This window comes from Akebia trifoliata, chromosome 5 (assembly GCF_017979445.1).
Source record: "Akebia trifoliata isolate Shusen 1 chromosome 5, ASM1797944v1, whole genome shotgun sequence".
NCBI classification, from domain to species: domain Eukaryota; kingdom Viridiplantae; phylum Streptophyta; class Magnoliopsida; order Ranunculales; family Lardizabalaceae; genus Akebia; species Akebia trifoliata.
Window position 1 is genome coordinate 34,763,557 of NC_141379.1, and position 16,175 is coordinate 34,779,731.

The 16,175-nt window shown below is 36.0% G+C and overlaps 2 protein-coding genes across 3 annotated transcripts; one reads left to right on the forward strand and one right to left on the reverse strand.

The window, feature by feature from the left end:
* Positions 1-4,393: 4,393 nt before the first annotated feature.
* On the reverse strand, positions 4,394-9,144 carry LOC147402531 (uncharacterized). Of its 2 annotated transcripts, none has more exons than XM_086444220.1 (7): positions 8,779-9,144; positions 7,142-7,924; positions 5,901-6,564; positions 5,673-5,773; positions 5,482-5,571; positions 5,280-5,407; positions 4,394-5,106 (listed from the first exon to the last, which is right to left on the reverse strand). In XM_086444220.1, the coding sequence occupies exons 2-7, from the start codon at positions 7,814-7,816 to the stop codon at positions 4,962-4,964; spliced, it is 1,803 nt and encodes a 600-aa protein (XP_086300346.1). In that variant the 5' UTR covers positions 7,817-7,924; positions 8,779-9,144; the 3' UTR covers positions 4,394-4,961. The 2 variants fall into 2 exon arrangements, with proteins under 2 accessions (XP_086300346.1, XP_086300347.1); XM_086444221.1 differs by lacking the exon at positions 8,779-9,144 and adding an exon at positions 8,122-8,655.
* A 2,250-nt stretch (positions 9,145-11,394) lies between these two features.
* On the forward strand, positions 11,395-16,173 carry LOC147402532 (putative disease resistance protein RGA4). The gene is made up of 6 exons (XM_086444498.1): positions 11,395-11,642; positions 11,768-12,041; positions 12,396-12,545; positions 12,846-12,924; positions 13,333-13,939; positions 16,077-16,173. Exons 1-6 carry the CDS (start codon positions 11,395-11,397, stop codon positions 16,171-16,173), a joined length of 1,455 nt encoding a protein of 484 aa, XP_086300624.1.
* Positions 16,174-16,175: the final 2 nt, after the last annotated feature.

Below are 16,175 nucleotides of genomic sequence, written 5' to 3' on the forward strand. Positions count from 1 at the left end.
CCCCTACATATCTATCAAAATTGGAAACACCTCCTTGAAAATACCACATGGAATCCAATGGAGAGGGTTCCTTCAAAATTTCGAAATGGGTTGACCGACCGCTGCGAAATTTTTCCCTACACAAGCACATAAAACTACATGTGCATGAGTCATGATGTCTCTAGCACAAACCTTAACATCAACGTGCATGTTAAGCAATTGTTAACTAAGAAAAAATTATTAGGACTCCACCAATCAAGAATACTTAATCACTAATTTACTCTATGACATTAAATGAGTTATTATTGGAGGCCTACGCTATGCATGTGATGTTCAAGAAATTAAATTATTCAATTTTATTATTAATATAATAAATTAGATAATTAAACTACAACAACTAAAAGATTCGTGATAATCTACTATCCTATGTTACACATTCAATTGACTCTCCTGACATAACAAATTTGGAAATTGTAAATCTATACATCTTGAGATACAAAATTGCATTTTCCCGTAAAAATGCGCATCCCAAGAGAATTGTGTATCTTAAGACGTACAGATCTATGATTCTTGAACTTGTCACGTCGAGAGATTCGATTGAAAGTGCCACGTGGGGTAGATAGATTATCACGACTCCAACTAAAATATGGATATAAAGAAGTTTTTTTTTTTTTTTTTTTTTTAAAGATCTCAAAATATTATATATAAATACCAAGTCAGATGTTATAAAGAGAGGAAATATAAGACTATTTTCTTCGATTTTGGAGAATGGAGGATTGCCTTTACAAGAATGAATGTAAAAGACTTTAATACCGCAAGGAAACATAATATTTATTATATACACCAAAAATTCTAAAATATTTATTATTTCTCACTAAGACACTACTTAAAATAAATGGTAAGAAAACACTTCATTTGGGCTTTAAGTAGTAAACAACTAAAGATAAGAGATAGAGATATTCACAATTCCTCCTTGAACTTTTTGTTAGGGGTGGAGATGGGTTAGGTCGGATTGAGGTAAGGGTATTATGAAAATTTACCAAACCCAACTCATTTAATAATCGTGTCAAAAGCTTAAATCCAAATCTGGCGCATTTATTAAATAAGTAACCTGACTCAATCTATGTAATTTGTCTAATAAAATTTTAATCTCACTTAAAAAAAAAAAAATCATTTCCACCACAAAAAATAAAATACCATTACTAAAGTACAAAGTCACACAACCATTCTAAATCAATATCTATCAACATAAATGAAAATTTTGATTAAAAAAATATAAAGATAAATAAATAACTTAGTAAGGAATTATTTTTTTCTTTTCCAAATTAAAATTTTAATCATTAATTATTTGAAAAATGTCTTAAAACATCTTCTTTATTTTATAAAATTTGAAAATTGTACTAGGAAAAGAAACTCTAGCAAAAAAACAGACAATTGAAAAAAATTCTTAAATAATTATTGATATTTGAAATACTTCCTAAGTTTCATAATTTTAAACGACAAGTTAATGACATAATAACTAAATGCATCAAATGGATTAAGCGGGTTAATGTCTTTGATCAAGACTTGACCCATTTAAAAATTGTGTTAGACATGTCGACACTATTATGACAGGATTGAACCAAACCTACTAGCTTCGTGTCGTTTTTGAGTTGTGTTCATGCATCATGTTAACATTGCCACCCCAACTTTTCATCTATCTTCTCTTTTTCAATCCTATTTATAATTATATGAACCCCACCCCACTAATGGATGCAATATAATTGGTAAGTGTACATCTTTAAGGTGTGGGATTGCTTATGTTCGACGTTTAATAATTTTAGTTGTGTTGTAAGCCACCTACTGAACATTATATAATTATCTTTTTAAAATATTTTGTGAAAATTCAATGGTATTAAACGTTTTTGTGTCCAATACCACATGACAGCTCATTATTCGAATTTAATTATTTTTGTTATTATTTACAAGTCTAACAAGAGATAATTCAAAAGGAAAATGCTGAAGTAACATTGAAATTGACATCACGGGAGATATTTTTGATGTAGATGTGTGTCAGAACCATAGATACTTCTTATTTGCATCTCAATGAAAAGTATATATAATTCTGATACACATCCATGTCAAAAATGTCCCTTACGATGTCAATTTCAATGTTACTCTAGCACGACTCAATTCAAAAATCATGGGATCAATAAATTATTTGAAAAAGAGAACATCAAATCATCATTGATCAATAAAACAGCAAATTTGTGCCACCTATGAGGTGTCAGCCTCTCTATACTTTGCATGATTTTTATTAGTAGGTGTGAACAGTAATGGTTTATTAATATGAGGTACTAGTCCCCACTTTAAGCACATTTCCTACAACTGCCACCATTACTATCTGCGGATGCCTTGGAAAGCAGGGTGATCGTGATCATGATGGAACCATAGAATTTGAACCACCATGCGTGGGTTTGATGTTACTGCCTTTAAATTCTCAACTTTGGAGCTCATCCCCTGTTTGGTCCATAATGTAATTTCATATATTGATATAATCTAAAACTCTGTAAAACTGGAGTGATTTTTTTATGTGATCCACCAATCATACAAATCAGCATGTATTGAAAGGCATCCCTAATTTACAAAACTACTCTTGTTAGTTACAAAATTGCCCTTACTATACTTGACGTGGCACGCACTGAAGAGTCTGTGAGAAAAAAAAAATCACTCTAGAAACTGATTTTCAGAATCTAGAATCATCTTTCCATTTTTGTAATTTACTTTTTATTTTGATTATGAGAGAATTGATGTTATAAGCAGAAGCTTGTATTAGAATCTGAAATTGGATGATTAGATAAAGATTCGATCAACTCCTTTCTTGATGCTTTGTAGATGAATCCATTTGCAGCTTTAAAAAATTAAATTTTTTATTTTTACTCTTAATACTAACACATTCATATAGATGTTACATGAATATTCAATTAAATCATATTGTCACTTTTTTTCTCCTAAGAATTAGAAAATTTTTGTTGCCTCTTTTAAAGGATCTTCAAACAATTTGAAAAGAATAATGCTGAAGTGACCTCACATCACACACCCTGCCGCGAAAATGTATGAGAATCATAGAGGCTTTTCATCGAGATACGAATGAAAAAAGCATTTATGGTAAGAACCACTTTCACGTCAAGCTGTGCGATATGAGATCCAATCTTGAGGTCACTCCAGCACGACTCTTTCGAAAATTCATCACAAAATTTCTATTGTTTTAAAAAATCAACTAATTTTTTTTTTTATATTTTATATTCTCTACTTGCTAAAATTTTCCTAATATTTAAAATATTGAAGTACTAACTAGCTCAATTATAAAAGATTAATGCCGGAGTGACTTCAGTGAGGGATATCTTGATGTGGTGATACACGTATGTTCGTAGATGTGTTTTTTTGAGATACAAGTAAAACACATCTACGGGCATGCATGTGCCACTACCCACGATATCCCCCCGATGAGGTCACTCCAACACAACTCCAAAAGATTTATGAAATTAGTAGTGTAAAAAATTATTTTCCTAAGATGTAAATGATTACATATTAAAGTCAACATGGCCATGAGATCCATCAAGATAATTAGATAATTCAATGGATAGCATGTGACATGATGCACAATACCATTAAACATCTAACATAAATATATCATCCATTGTGGTGTTATCTTTTCTTAATACCACCGTCTCGTTGTTGTCATTTTCAATCTTTTGATCATTATAGTATAGAGCCACTTACCACCCACGAGGAATTGAAGTTGATCTTATCAAGTAGGATCAAATCTGATTTGATACCATATAAAATGAAATGTAGATATATAAAAATATATCTAGAAAATATAATTTATCTTTTCTCACATATTTCTTGGATGGGTCCCTGTATACTTATTGGAACAACTCCTCCTCCTTTCTAATTAAATATTTAAACTGTCGAACCCGGCTCAGCCCAGACATTCACATTTGTCGTGTCTACTTTATATGCCCAACCCAAGGCCAGAGTGGTCCAGGCCACGGCTCGAACCCAATGACAGTTGGGCCTTCATTTAATGCTGTGTTTGGATCGAGAAAAATGGAGAGAAGAGAAGAGAAAATAAATGAGTATCTCTCCATTTCTCTTGTTTGGATTGTTAAGTGGGGAAAGAAGAGAAAGGAATTGGAGAGATGAGGAAGGAAAAAAAAAGGATGGTTTTCTCTCTCCAAAAGTGGAGAGAAACCCTTTTTAAATATTTTATAATTCTAACTATCCTTAGACCTCTTTTAAGATATTTTAAAATTTCAAAGTTATCCCAAATTCTCTCCAGTCAATCCGAGCATGGTGGAGGGAAATTGAGTTTCTCTTCTCTCCACTTCTCTCAATCCAAACATAGTGTTTAGAGTATCACTCTTGGAAGGAAAACATCAAAATCATGTTTCTGTTATGATTTATAATGCAATCATACACACCCAATGTAGATGTTATGTAGAAAGGTATTACAAAAGGAAAAAAAGCAACTTTGATACACTATTTAAAGGCACTTATTAAAAAATAAAAATGCCCACATATACGATGATGTGACATTGCTACAGAAAAAAAATTGAATGAAAGAACAAGCTTCACTCAGCCAACCCCAAATCTTTGAGATAAAGCTTTGATGGCTCTTAAAATGCCACATAGCACATTTTTTCAATGCTTAGTCATCCCACAAACCAAAGCCATACAACCCGGCGGCAGCAGAGATGATATGTGAAACTTGAATTTAATCTTAAATCAGTTCAGGTGTATCCCCATCCCATAGTGGATAGAAATAGAGGTAAGGAAACGAGTGTTCCACCAGTGTCTTCTTACATCAAATGTCTAAAGCTCTCCCCATCAAGACTAATTACGAGTCACTAAATCCACCATAAAAGACGAATTTAGGTGGTGCAAGATTACCAGAACAAACTATGGACATTATTACTGCAAGACGACTATTAAGCTCATCAACAGGTTGATACTGGGTGTATAGGTCTGTTTATTGCCTTGTAACACTGTAGACTGCACAGTGGAAGCTTTGACTTGGAATCCCGGTACTTGTATGTGTTGGTGCACGCAGGACCAGCACATTTCTCGCGTGGAGGAGGATAACTGAAATTCCACACCATCAATCAAACCATCAACAACAAACAAACATAGATACCATATATATGATGTTTTTATTAGATGGATTTAAAGATGTGGGAAGACATTATCTTTAAAGATGCGTGTAGGTAACATAACAAATGAAATTTGGATTTGCACAATGAGAATAGAATCCTAACCTGCATGGCTTGGGGTCAAAAATACTCGGCAGGTCCACATCCTTGGGGAACGTAACAGTTGTCCCAGTGGGGCCCATGATCCATCTGATGGTGTTTGATGCAAGCATGGTTGCTTTGGCAGCCTTCTCCTGCATGAAACAATATTATTAATACCAAAATCGATTTTTATTTTAGAAAATGACTTTAGATCAGTTCTCAGCACCTGTGCTAATTCATCGCGGTGTTTCTTTATCTTATCCTCCCGCTTTTTCCTAGTGGAATCCTGACCCAGTATTTTCCTGACAGCCTCGGCCTGTACAAATAGAACCAAATAAGCTTGTTTTCCCTTAAAAATAATCTAAATTATTAAAAACAGAAAAAAAAAAAACATAAAACATAAAACATCAGTCAAACCTCGGACTCCCTTGCTGCCTTCTCTACTTGCATTCTTCGCCTTTGAGCTGCCTCAGCTTTCTTCAGTTGTTGCTCTACTTCGGAAAGCTTTTCTTTTTGCTCTGCAATTGAACCAACCAAAAAAAATCAGAAACAATAATAACTGAAGTAGTACTAGTAAAAATAATGTAATCAAACTGACGTAACAATAATAAATGAAGGGCTTAAATAGTATTAAAAAGTACTCACTTCTAGGTGGGGCTGGAGGTAAACCATTTGGGAACTCAATTATACTTGAACCAGACCTGGTAGAGATGTCTTTGCCGGACTTAAGGGCCTGTTGACGTGTAGTAATGGCCATTCCCTTCTTACTTTCCATCAACGAATAAACAGACTCCTTCCTCTGCTTCTTCCTCTTAGCTTCGGGTTCATCATCAGATACAAGTTCTTCATCCTCCATGTAATCTGTATCGTCAGTTACCCGCCCCATCCTAGACTTCTTAGCATCTCTGCCCGACCGTGAAGAGTGATTCTCCAGATCATCATCATATTCACCATCAACCATCCTACTCTTTGAAAACCGAGAAAACTTTTGCCGTTTCTTGCTAATGTCATCTTCATTGTCTTCATATTCGGCACCATAATTCATGGAGACCTTCAAAGTTTTGTTCCTCTCAAGGTATCTGATCTCTTCATCGTCATTGTCAATATCGAATTCCCCATCTAATACACGACGCTTGGGGACTCGCTTGCTCTTACGAACTGGCTCAGACTTGTTTGTTAGCTTCCCAGAGACACTCTCTTCAGGCATCTTGGCTCCTGAACCAAAACTACTAGAGAAATCATTCCATGGTGCTCCTGGCACCCCACTTGCCTTACCCGGAGGAGGGGATTGATCATCATCTGAAGTGTCCTGCACCAGACACATGTTAAGCAAAGCTTTTTTCTTAATGGGATTCTAGACCTTACTTGATAAATATATTATAAGCATAATAAATATACTAGTATCACAAGTACTAATACGACAACTACCCCCTTCACACAATTGACATATGTTCATTTGTCTAAGCTTAAGATGATTTCCTAGCAAAAACACCAGCCTGATTGGATGATTCTAACCAAACAATCAAGTACATGCTTTGAATGGTTTAGAATCTTTTAGATCATCTGACTGGGTTTACTTTCAGGGCAGGATAGCTATTTAGATGGCCCATACATGGGATGTTTTCTTTCCATTACATATCCGCCAAGTAGAAAGTAAAGATTAAAGACCTATTGACAAAATAATTAAAATGAAATCGATATCCTCACTTGGTATGAAGGATCCAACCTTATATAGTAGTCAACATGCTTTTAGTAAGAGAACATTGACAAAATGCAAAGAGGACCATTCCTGCACTCAAGTAATGGATCTTTCCCTAGTATAATAGTATGGGACAATTGTGAAACTTTTCCTTTCATGAATTAGAAAAATTGCAATGGTGAACTACCTGAAGAATAAGCTTGGGTCGTGGCCGAGGGACAACAGAAGAGCGAGAAGACTTCATGGAAAAAGAACCACCACCAGAGGCACCATCTGAAGAGGACTTGGCATGTATTGTACGAGTGACACCCCCAACTTTAAGCCTCACCCTCCTCGGTTTGTTCTCATTCTCTAATCCATCTGAAACTACCCTTGAATGCAATGGATTCTGGTTTTCACCACTATTTCCACAACCCATATGGCTATCCAGCTTTCTTGACTGCAAATCAAACCCTTCATTAACCTTGTTCAAGCTTCTCCAATTAGCTGGTGCAAGGACACCTTCACTGCAGCGTTTGAAATCAGACCCAATTGGTCCTCGCTCACTATTGCTCCTTGAACCATCATTACTGTGAAACCCATCGAATCTTCCAAATCCCCCATAATCTTTCCTTATCTTCTTAATGGAAGTTTCACCTTCAGCTCTGCTAATAGATAAAGCCCTCGAAGCACATTCATTCAGATTTAACTCTTTTCTCCGAGAACTGGTGTCACAAACAGTGTTCTCATCGCTGGATACCTTGCTCACATTGTCTGAAGAGGGTGTTGATGATGACGGTTCATGGCTGTCTGGAAATGGTTGTGAATCAGGTCGAGGTCGACGGGATGTGGTACTCCTCTTCTTCCTCACAAATCCTTCCATAAGGGTCAACTGAACTTGTACCACAGGGCTATTTGATACTGCTTCTTTTTCTCGAAAATTGAGGGGGGAAACCCACAAAAGCTGTGTATCCCAGCAAGTCTAACAATTCTAACAAAAAAAACGAATCCAATAAGGATCAATATTATATAAATCTTCTTCAAAAACCAAAACAAGAACTGATATCCATTGTATTGGAACCATTCACAGCAAAAGAAACACATATGGACCTAGAATTCACTTTATAAAACATGAAAAAATAAGAAAGAAAGCGAGAAAATAAAAAACCCAGAATCGAAATTCCTCACCAAAGACATTCCAGGAATATAGGAACACTCTGATTATGGAAGGCAACCGAGACAAGGAATAAAAATATTCCATATATGTAGAGTAATTATCAGATACAAATGGAGAACCAAAACCTTAGGTGATTATGCATCCGAAGATTATAAAACGATGGATAAACCAGATAACCACATACCCAGATGGAACAACAATAAAGCCAAGATGGGAAACAGAGAAGAACCCTACACAGAGAGAAGAAGGAAAATGAATCCCCCTCAATTGATCCATCAATCAAACAACAACAAACCAAGAAGCCCAGATGAAAAAAATACCAAAAATCCAGATAAAACGACCAGAAAGAAACCTAATCCCAAATCCAAATATCATCAAAAATGAAAAAACAAAAAGAAATTGAGACACCCAACTAAAAATACCTTCTCAACCACATATACAAGGGGAAATCTAGATACCCACTTAATAAAAACTCATCAAAACCACATAAACAAAGAGAAATTGAGATACCCATTTAATAAAAACTCATCAAAACCACATAAACGAAGAGAAATTGAGATACCCAAAAAACAAAAAACAAAAATCACCAAAACCACATAAAGAAGAGAAATCGTGAAACCCATAGAATATCACGAGGACAAATAGATAAATAGATAGAAAGGAATTACCTTGACAGTGATCATGGGTGTAATTTGGAAACCCTAGGTCACCACAAAGAGAAGTCGAGAAGGTCTGGAGAAGAAAACAAAGGAAAAAAGAGAGAGAGGGAGGAGATGGGGGTGGGGTGGAGTCGGTAAATGTGTATTGGGTTAAAGTTGGAGACAGAGACAGGTCAAGGTTACAGGAAGAGAAGGGTAAAGTCGGGTTCAAGGTTAGAAGAGGTGTCGAGTCATGATGATGATGATGATGATGACGATGATAGGAGTGAAAGATATGCTTCTTCTCCTCCATCTCTCTTATTCTTCTTCCGCCACACCTGTATTTTTGTTTAGTAACCTTGTCTCCTCTCTCTCTCTCTCTGTCTGTCTCGTCTCCATGCATGCAGGGAAGTGGACCCACTGTAGGAAATACGAGATCTTTGTAGTAAAATGTATCTTATGTCCACGACCTCGAATCTCGATGATTTTAGATGGAAAGTTGAATTTTTAAGTGATGGGGTGCAATTAGTAATGAGTGATGTGCAACTAGTTGATCCCTAATTTTAACTCCCTCAGCCTCATTGAACATATCCTCAGATTTAAACTAAAGGTCATCTCCTTACATTGAATCAAATTGTTCTTCAGTAGAAGATATACTAAGCAACCACTTGTCATCTTCCACCAATTTTCCTCTCAACTACCATTCTAGCTATTGGAATGCTTTTCAGGTCGTCGACAACGAAATACAATAGTTAATGGACAATGATGGAGGCTTTTTCAATAATGCACCATTGAGTTCAATAACTGAGGCCTAGAAACTTGAAAGGGGTTCGATCCATGCTGTTTCATCATCTTGTAATGGGTACAACATCGAACAACTCGAAATGTTGCTCGAGGCATATTTTGTTGTCATTGAAGACACCCTTAGCGAGTTGTTATCAGTAAGAGATGTGTTCTGCCTTCTAGAAATGGAGCTAATTGGAACTTTTTCTTCTTCTTGTAGAACATCGCTCGATACTAAAGAATTTTAATTTCATTGTTGGCATTGTAGCTCAAAGAGTACATAGATGACACTGAAGATCTCTTCTAACTTGAAAGATTGAGAATACATTAACGTGCTTTTTTCTTACATTTTCATTCGGTCTAAAAAAGGTAATATTCAAAATCAGTTGATACAGTTCGAGTTGTTGATCACAAAGGCCACCTTTGTATTTAAAGTTCGAGAGAATTCTGCCATTATGAAATCCATGAGTCCTACAGAGTACACATTTTATTCTTGAGTGTTTGTCTGGAACATTAAAATGGATTACTTGCTTGAACTTTTCCTTCTCTCTTGCTTTTCCTCATACTCGGCACATTGCAGGTTAGTTGGGTCAACTACTTTCAACTTTAGTTTGATTTTTATGTATTTGGGACATTTGAGCTGTAGAAATATGGAAAAGTCCATGAAAATTTCTTCTTTTTTTTTTGTTCTTTCTCCTCTATTCCCAGTATATTCTTGAAGAGATGTCACTCTATGCTTCCTTGTCGAAGATTGGAGAAGAATTCCATTAAATGGCAGATGTAGTATCACCACATTTGATCTTCTCCTCCATGGATTGGCACAAGCTGTGACGGGTGCTGGTCAGCAAGGAGTAATACTGTTCATCGTTTCCCAAGGGTATTTTTGTAATTTCACTTGTATTATGGAAACTCTTAGTTGTATTTTATTGGGTTTTATGTATTTCTCTTTCAGTGAAGGGGTGTAATCTATAACGGAGAATTTTCTTTACATATATAGTGGAATCAGTGTGAACCATGGATGTAACTCAATCATGAGGGAACCATGTAAAAATCTTTTATGTTTTGTGTGTGTTTGTTTCTTGTTCTTAATTTTCTTTTTTTTATTTATTGCCCTTGGAGTGGTTTCCCTACAGTAGATTTACCAAGGATCTTGTTAAGAAGCAAGATTGAGGATGTATTTGCTAGTGTCCTAAGTTATGTTCATAGGAGCTCAGTCGTGTTGACAACCATTTACCCCAAAAGACTGATCTGATAGGGAAGGCGCAACTATGAATATAAGAGGGCCACAGGTCTAACTGGGGAACAATACGTGAACACATGACATCGGGAGCGGAGGCGGATAAACAACACTCAACAAGTCGATTCTCAAAGCCAGACCATACTTTGATGTCCATACTACTGTGGCCTTGTGCATAATTAAGCATGCATTTCTTTTCCAATCCATAGAGAATCTCCTCTTATCTCAACTTTGGCCATCTTTGCACACTATAAAACTCTTAAAAGTTGTGTGGTTCTTTACTCAAGAAGGAAGAAATCCATGGTTCTTTGCTCAATAAAATAAAAAGAGACAGAGAGAGAAGGACATGTTAGATTCCACCACCAAATATTATGGGCGTTGTGTGTCCAATATCATCACTTAAACACTATTAAACTCTAAAATCTGTGTAAGTTCCCTACTTAAGAGAGAAGAAATGGATGGTTCTTTACTTCTCATAAGAAAGAGAGAGAGAGAGGTGGAAAAGATTGTTTTTTACTTGATAGAAAAAATAGAGAGAGAAATATAAATTCTTCTTCCTTTCTTTATTTCATCACCTGTAATTCAAATTCTGTTTCAAAGATCACCTTCCCTAAGGCATACTAAGAATGGCAGAATCACTTATATCCGTTTTTCTTGAGCCAGCCATGGGCAAACTATCCTCTTCAATCATAAACGAATTCAAATCGTTGTGGGGTATCGAGGAAGAGTTGAAAAAATTGTCTAGTTTGTTGTTAACAATTCAATCTGTGCTCCAAGACGCTGAGGAAAAGCAAGTCCACTCCAACCAGCCGGTGAGAGATTGGATGAGAAAGCTTAAAGATGTTGCTTACGATGCCGATGACGTATTGGACCAGTTTGCAACCGAAGCTTTACGATCGAAGGTGGAAGGGGAAATTCAAACTAGCAAGATGAAGCGGGTACACAATTTCTGCTTTCCTTGTTTTAGTTTAAAACCACTTTCATTTTGACATGAGATAGCACTAAGATAAAGGAGATTAATGAGAGACTAGATAGAATTGCAAAGGAACGAAATGATCTCTATCTTCGTGTGGGAGATGGAGTCAGGCCTCTTGAAATACGACTGAGAGTAGATACTGTCTCCATGATACATGAACCAGATGTTTTCAGCAGAGACAATGATATGAAGAAGTTAAGGGATCTGTTGATGTCTGATGGATCTATTGTGAAGGAACTCTCTGATATTCCCATAGTCGGTATGGGTGGACTTGGCAAGAAGACGCTTGCGCAGCTCGTTTACAACGATTTGAGGATTGAGAAGCATTTTGACATCAGAGGATGGATTTGTGTGTCCAAAAATTTTGATCTAAAAGACTAGCGAAAGCAATTATAGAGAGCACTTCCAAGCAACCATCTACCTATGAGGGACTAAACTCACTTTTTGAACAAATTCAGAAAATAGTGAGTGGGAAGAAATTTTTTGCTTGTACTTGATGATGTGTGGAACGAAAATTCTGAACAATGGGAAGTCTTAAGTTCCCCCTTGAGAAGTGGGGCAAAGGGAAGTAAAATTATATCACCACTCGAAGTGAAAGAGTTTCATCTATCATGGGCACTATTCCTAGTTATCGCTTGGGAATTTTGTCAGATGAAGATTGTTGGTTATTGCTGGGAAGACGGGGCATTTCCAAATGAGAATTGGGATGGGCATCAAAACCTAGTGGCAATCGGTAAGAAAATTGCAAAAAAATGTAAGGGTTTACCATTGGCTGCAAAGACACTCAGAGGCCTCTTACATGTTACAAGCGAAGAAAGAAGATGGAAATATATTTTGATAAGTGAAATATGGGAATTACCACAAGGAGGAAAAATTGATATCTTAGGTCCTTTGAGATTAAGTTATCATCATTTGCCCTCACATCTAAAACAATGCTTTGTGTATTGCACCATATTTCCCAAGGATCATGTATTTAACAAGGACAAATTGGTCAAATTATGGATGGCGGAAGGTTTTATTATGTCTGAAGGGGGGCAGAGGGAAATGGAAGATGTGGGTAGTGAATACTTTGATGAGTTGTTATGGTGATCATTCTTTCAGTGTGAGAAAGCTCAGGATGAACAATTGGTATACAAGATGCATGACTTGATTCACGATCTAGCACAATCAGTTTCAGAAGGTGATTGTTTTAGAATCGAAGGTAACAAAAAATTTCTTTCTTGTGAAAAGACTCGGCATATTTCTTGCTTCACTTCTGCAGAAAACGATTCGACAATCTTTTTGAGATGCTTCTTAAATGCAAAGGGCTACATACTCTACTAGTATTCCGGAAAAGTGCATTGAGAAGTGTCCCCAATAATATATTCGAGCAATTAAAATTCCTACGGGCATTGGAGTTGAGTGGTATAGATATCAACGAGTTGCCTGATTCAATTGGCAATTTGAAACAGCTACAATACCTCGGCCTCTCTATTGCAAAAATAGAAAGACTTCCTGAATCAATGACCGCCCTTTATAATCTACATACATTAGATCTTAGCTGTTGGAGATTGGTTGAATTTCCCAAGGACATGAGAAAGTTAATTAGCTTATGACATCTTTGCCTTGCCCGATTCTATTTGTTTGATGCTGCATGGAATTGGGGAATTAACATGTCTACGGACATTGTCAAAGTTCGTTGTCGGTAAAGATAGGGGATATGGGATACGGCAGCTAATGAGATTGATCAACCTGAGAGGTAAATTGCATATTTCAAAGCTTCAAAATGTGGACAGTGCGAACGATGGCTCTGTATTGAAGACTAAACAATACATTGCGGAGCTGAAATTGGAATGGGATGATGATAATGATGCTATGGATGTTGCAAGTAGTGTTGAGGAGAAAGAGAGGATACTTGAAATCCTTGAAACTCACCCAAATCTCAACATGCTAAGCAACTACGGTTATAATGGTGAAAGATTTCCTAGTTGGATTGGGGATCGATCATTCTCTCATATAGTGAGTGTTGAGTTAAACAATTTTACATCCTGTGAAACCCTCCCTACTCTTGGGCAGCTACCTTTACTAGAGAAACTTACCATAAGGTGGACAGAGAAATTGAAATTTCATAGTGCTGGCACTGATCAAGTACGCGATTTCCCTTGCCTCCGTGAGCTGATTATTGTGGATTTCAAGAGTTTGATTGCTCTTCCAAGGTTTTTGACATCTCTTTGTTCATTACGTTTGGTCAATTGTAATGAGAGAATATTAAGCTCTCTGTCCGACTCTTACTTAACCTCTCTCTCCCCTTTGGACATTCTAAAATCTAAAGGTAATACCCGTTGGGTCGTTCAAGAACCTAGAAGCTCTGAAAGTTTTGAAGATTGCTTATTGTGGCAAGTTGGTGTCATTAGCTGAGGATGATGAAGATCGGAAACTCCTCCATTATCTTGAAAATATAGAAATAACGTATTGTTCCTAACTCGTGGATTTACCATTTCAAAATGTGAGTACATGGGTACCTCCACCCCTTCGCCATGCCCGACGGATTGTTAAACGTCGTATTCAATCATGAGGATGACCATAGCACATATTTGATTCCAGGTAACTTTCTTGTCCTTTTTTATTTCACTTACATCTATTTTGTGGGGTAGAATTTTGTGCACATCTTTTGAAAAAAAAACCATCACATTTCGTGTTAGTTAGCATCTTTTTTTTCCTTCAAAATTGAAGTTCTAACTTTATTTCTTCCCACTGTTCGAAAAAAATCTAACTTTAATTTTGATGACACACTCAGCGATATAGAAATAGACTTAATTGGAACTTTTTTTTCTTCTTGTGAAACAGTCCTCAATACTTTAAGATTTTTAATTTCATTTTTGGTGTTGCAGCTCAAAGAGTACATAGATGACACTGGTGAAACTTGACAGAAAATTTTAGATTTTCCTGAATCATCCGTATTCCAGTTTGAAAAATTATAAATACATTAAAGCATTTTTTTCTTACATTTTCATTTTAATCTAAACAGGGCAATATTCAAAGTCGACTGATATAGTTTGAGTTGCTTCTCACAGTGGCCACCTTCGTGGCTACAATCTTTGTGGTTGGTACTGGGTTATGTTCTTCTCTTTCTTGTTGTATTTCAAGTTCAAGAGAATTCTGCATTGTGAAATGTGAATAATTCCTTAGTAAAAAAAATTCCAAGAATCTGTCAGAAAGAACATTTTGTGAAGGACTTCACTAATAACTTGGCATGCATGAGTGTTTGTCTGGCATATTAAAATGGATTACTTGCTTTTTCTCAAATATTTCCACCAGATTGCAGGTTAGTTGGATCAACTACCATCGACTTTAGTTTGATTTATTTATTTATTTATTTATGTATTTGGGACATTTGAGCTGCAAAAATATGGGAAATATTTAACTCCTTTTAGAGATATGGATTAGACCCGGATCAAGGGACATCAACCCATATCCAAACCATATTTTAATTCGGATTCAGTGCACTTGAATTTCGGATAAAATCCATCCCATTTGAAGTCTTAAAAATAAGGCCCTAAACTAACTTGAAGAGATGATTGAGAAAGCATCACAAATTGGATTGGAAGCATCAAATATATATTTATATAGTCAAGGCAAAGATTATAATGCCTACCTATGTACGAAAGGTTATGAAATGTGGGCCAAACACCTTGGTTAATGGAGCCAAAAAAAAAAAAAATGCCACTTTTAATAATTAGAATTCTCTTGTTAGAAACTAAATAATAGATTCATATTTTCTATATATAAGATAGATTTAAATTTTTTTAAAAAAATTAATTATATTGAAATAAGGATAACCACCTAGGCCAATTTGATTCATATCTTGAAGGAGAGTCATCTCCTCCACCGAATAAAAACACCATACAATCAATGTACAACTGAGATGTTCCTAGGGATGTCTAACAAAAAGGATTTTTTATTTTATTTTTATATCGTGGGTTATCCCCACCCGCATCGCCCCCTCGTAAAGTCCTACACACAACAGGTTGAGTCAAGGGTCAACAGGACCCTTGAGGGTGGCCCCAAGAAATTAATATCAGTATGTACCACTCACATACCATCCAACCAACACTAGTTTTTTCTTAAAAAATATTCCACTTCAAAATATATCTGAACCTACAAAACGAAGAAATTTCTTTCGGGTATTTTCATCAGACAATTAAACCTGAAAATATGAATGGAGGAACACGATCTATTTAGCCGACCACAATTCTTTGGGATAAGTCTTTGTAGTTGTTGTTCATCAGGTTTCTCATTAAATTATTCTATCTTAGTTTCTAAGAATAACCACTAAGCTTGATTTGATTACAGGTTTCTTGTTCAAGAGACCGCACAAAGGGATTCAGAGGAAACATTGGGTTTGGTTTATAAAGTTCAAATAGCAAATCAGAATGATCACAAAGATTAGAT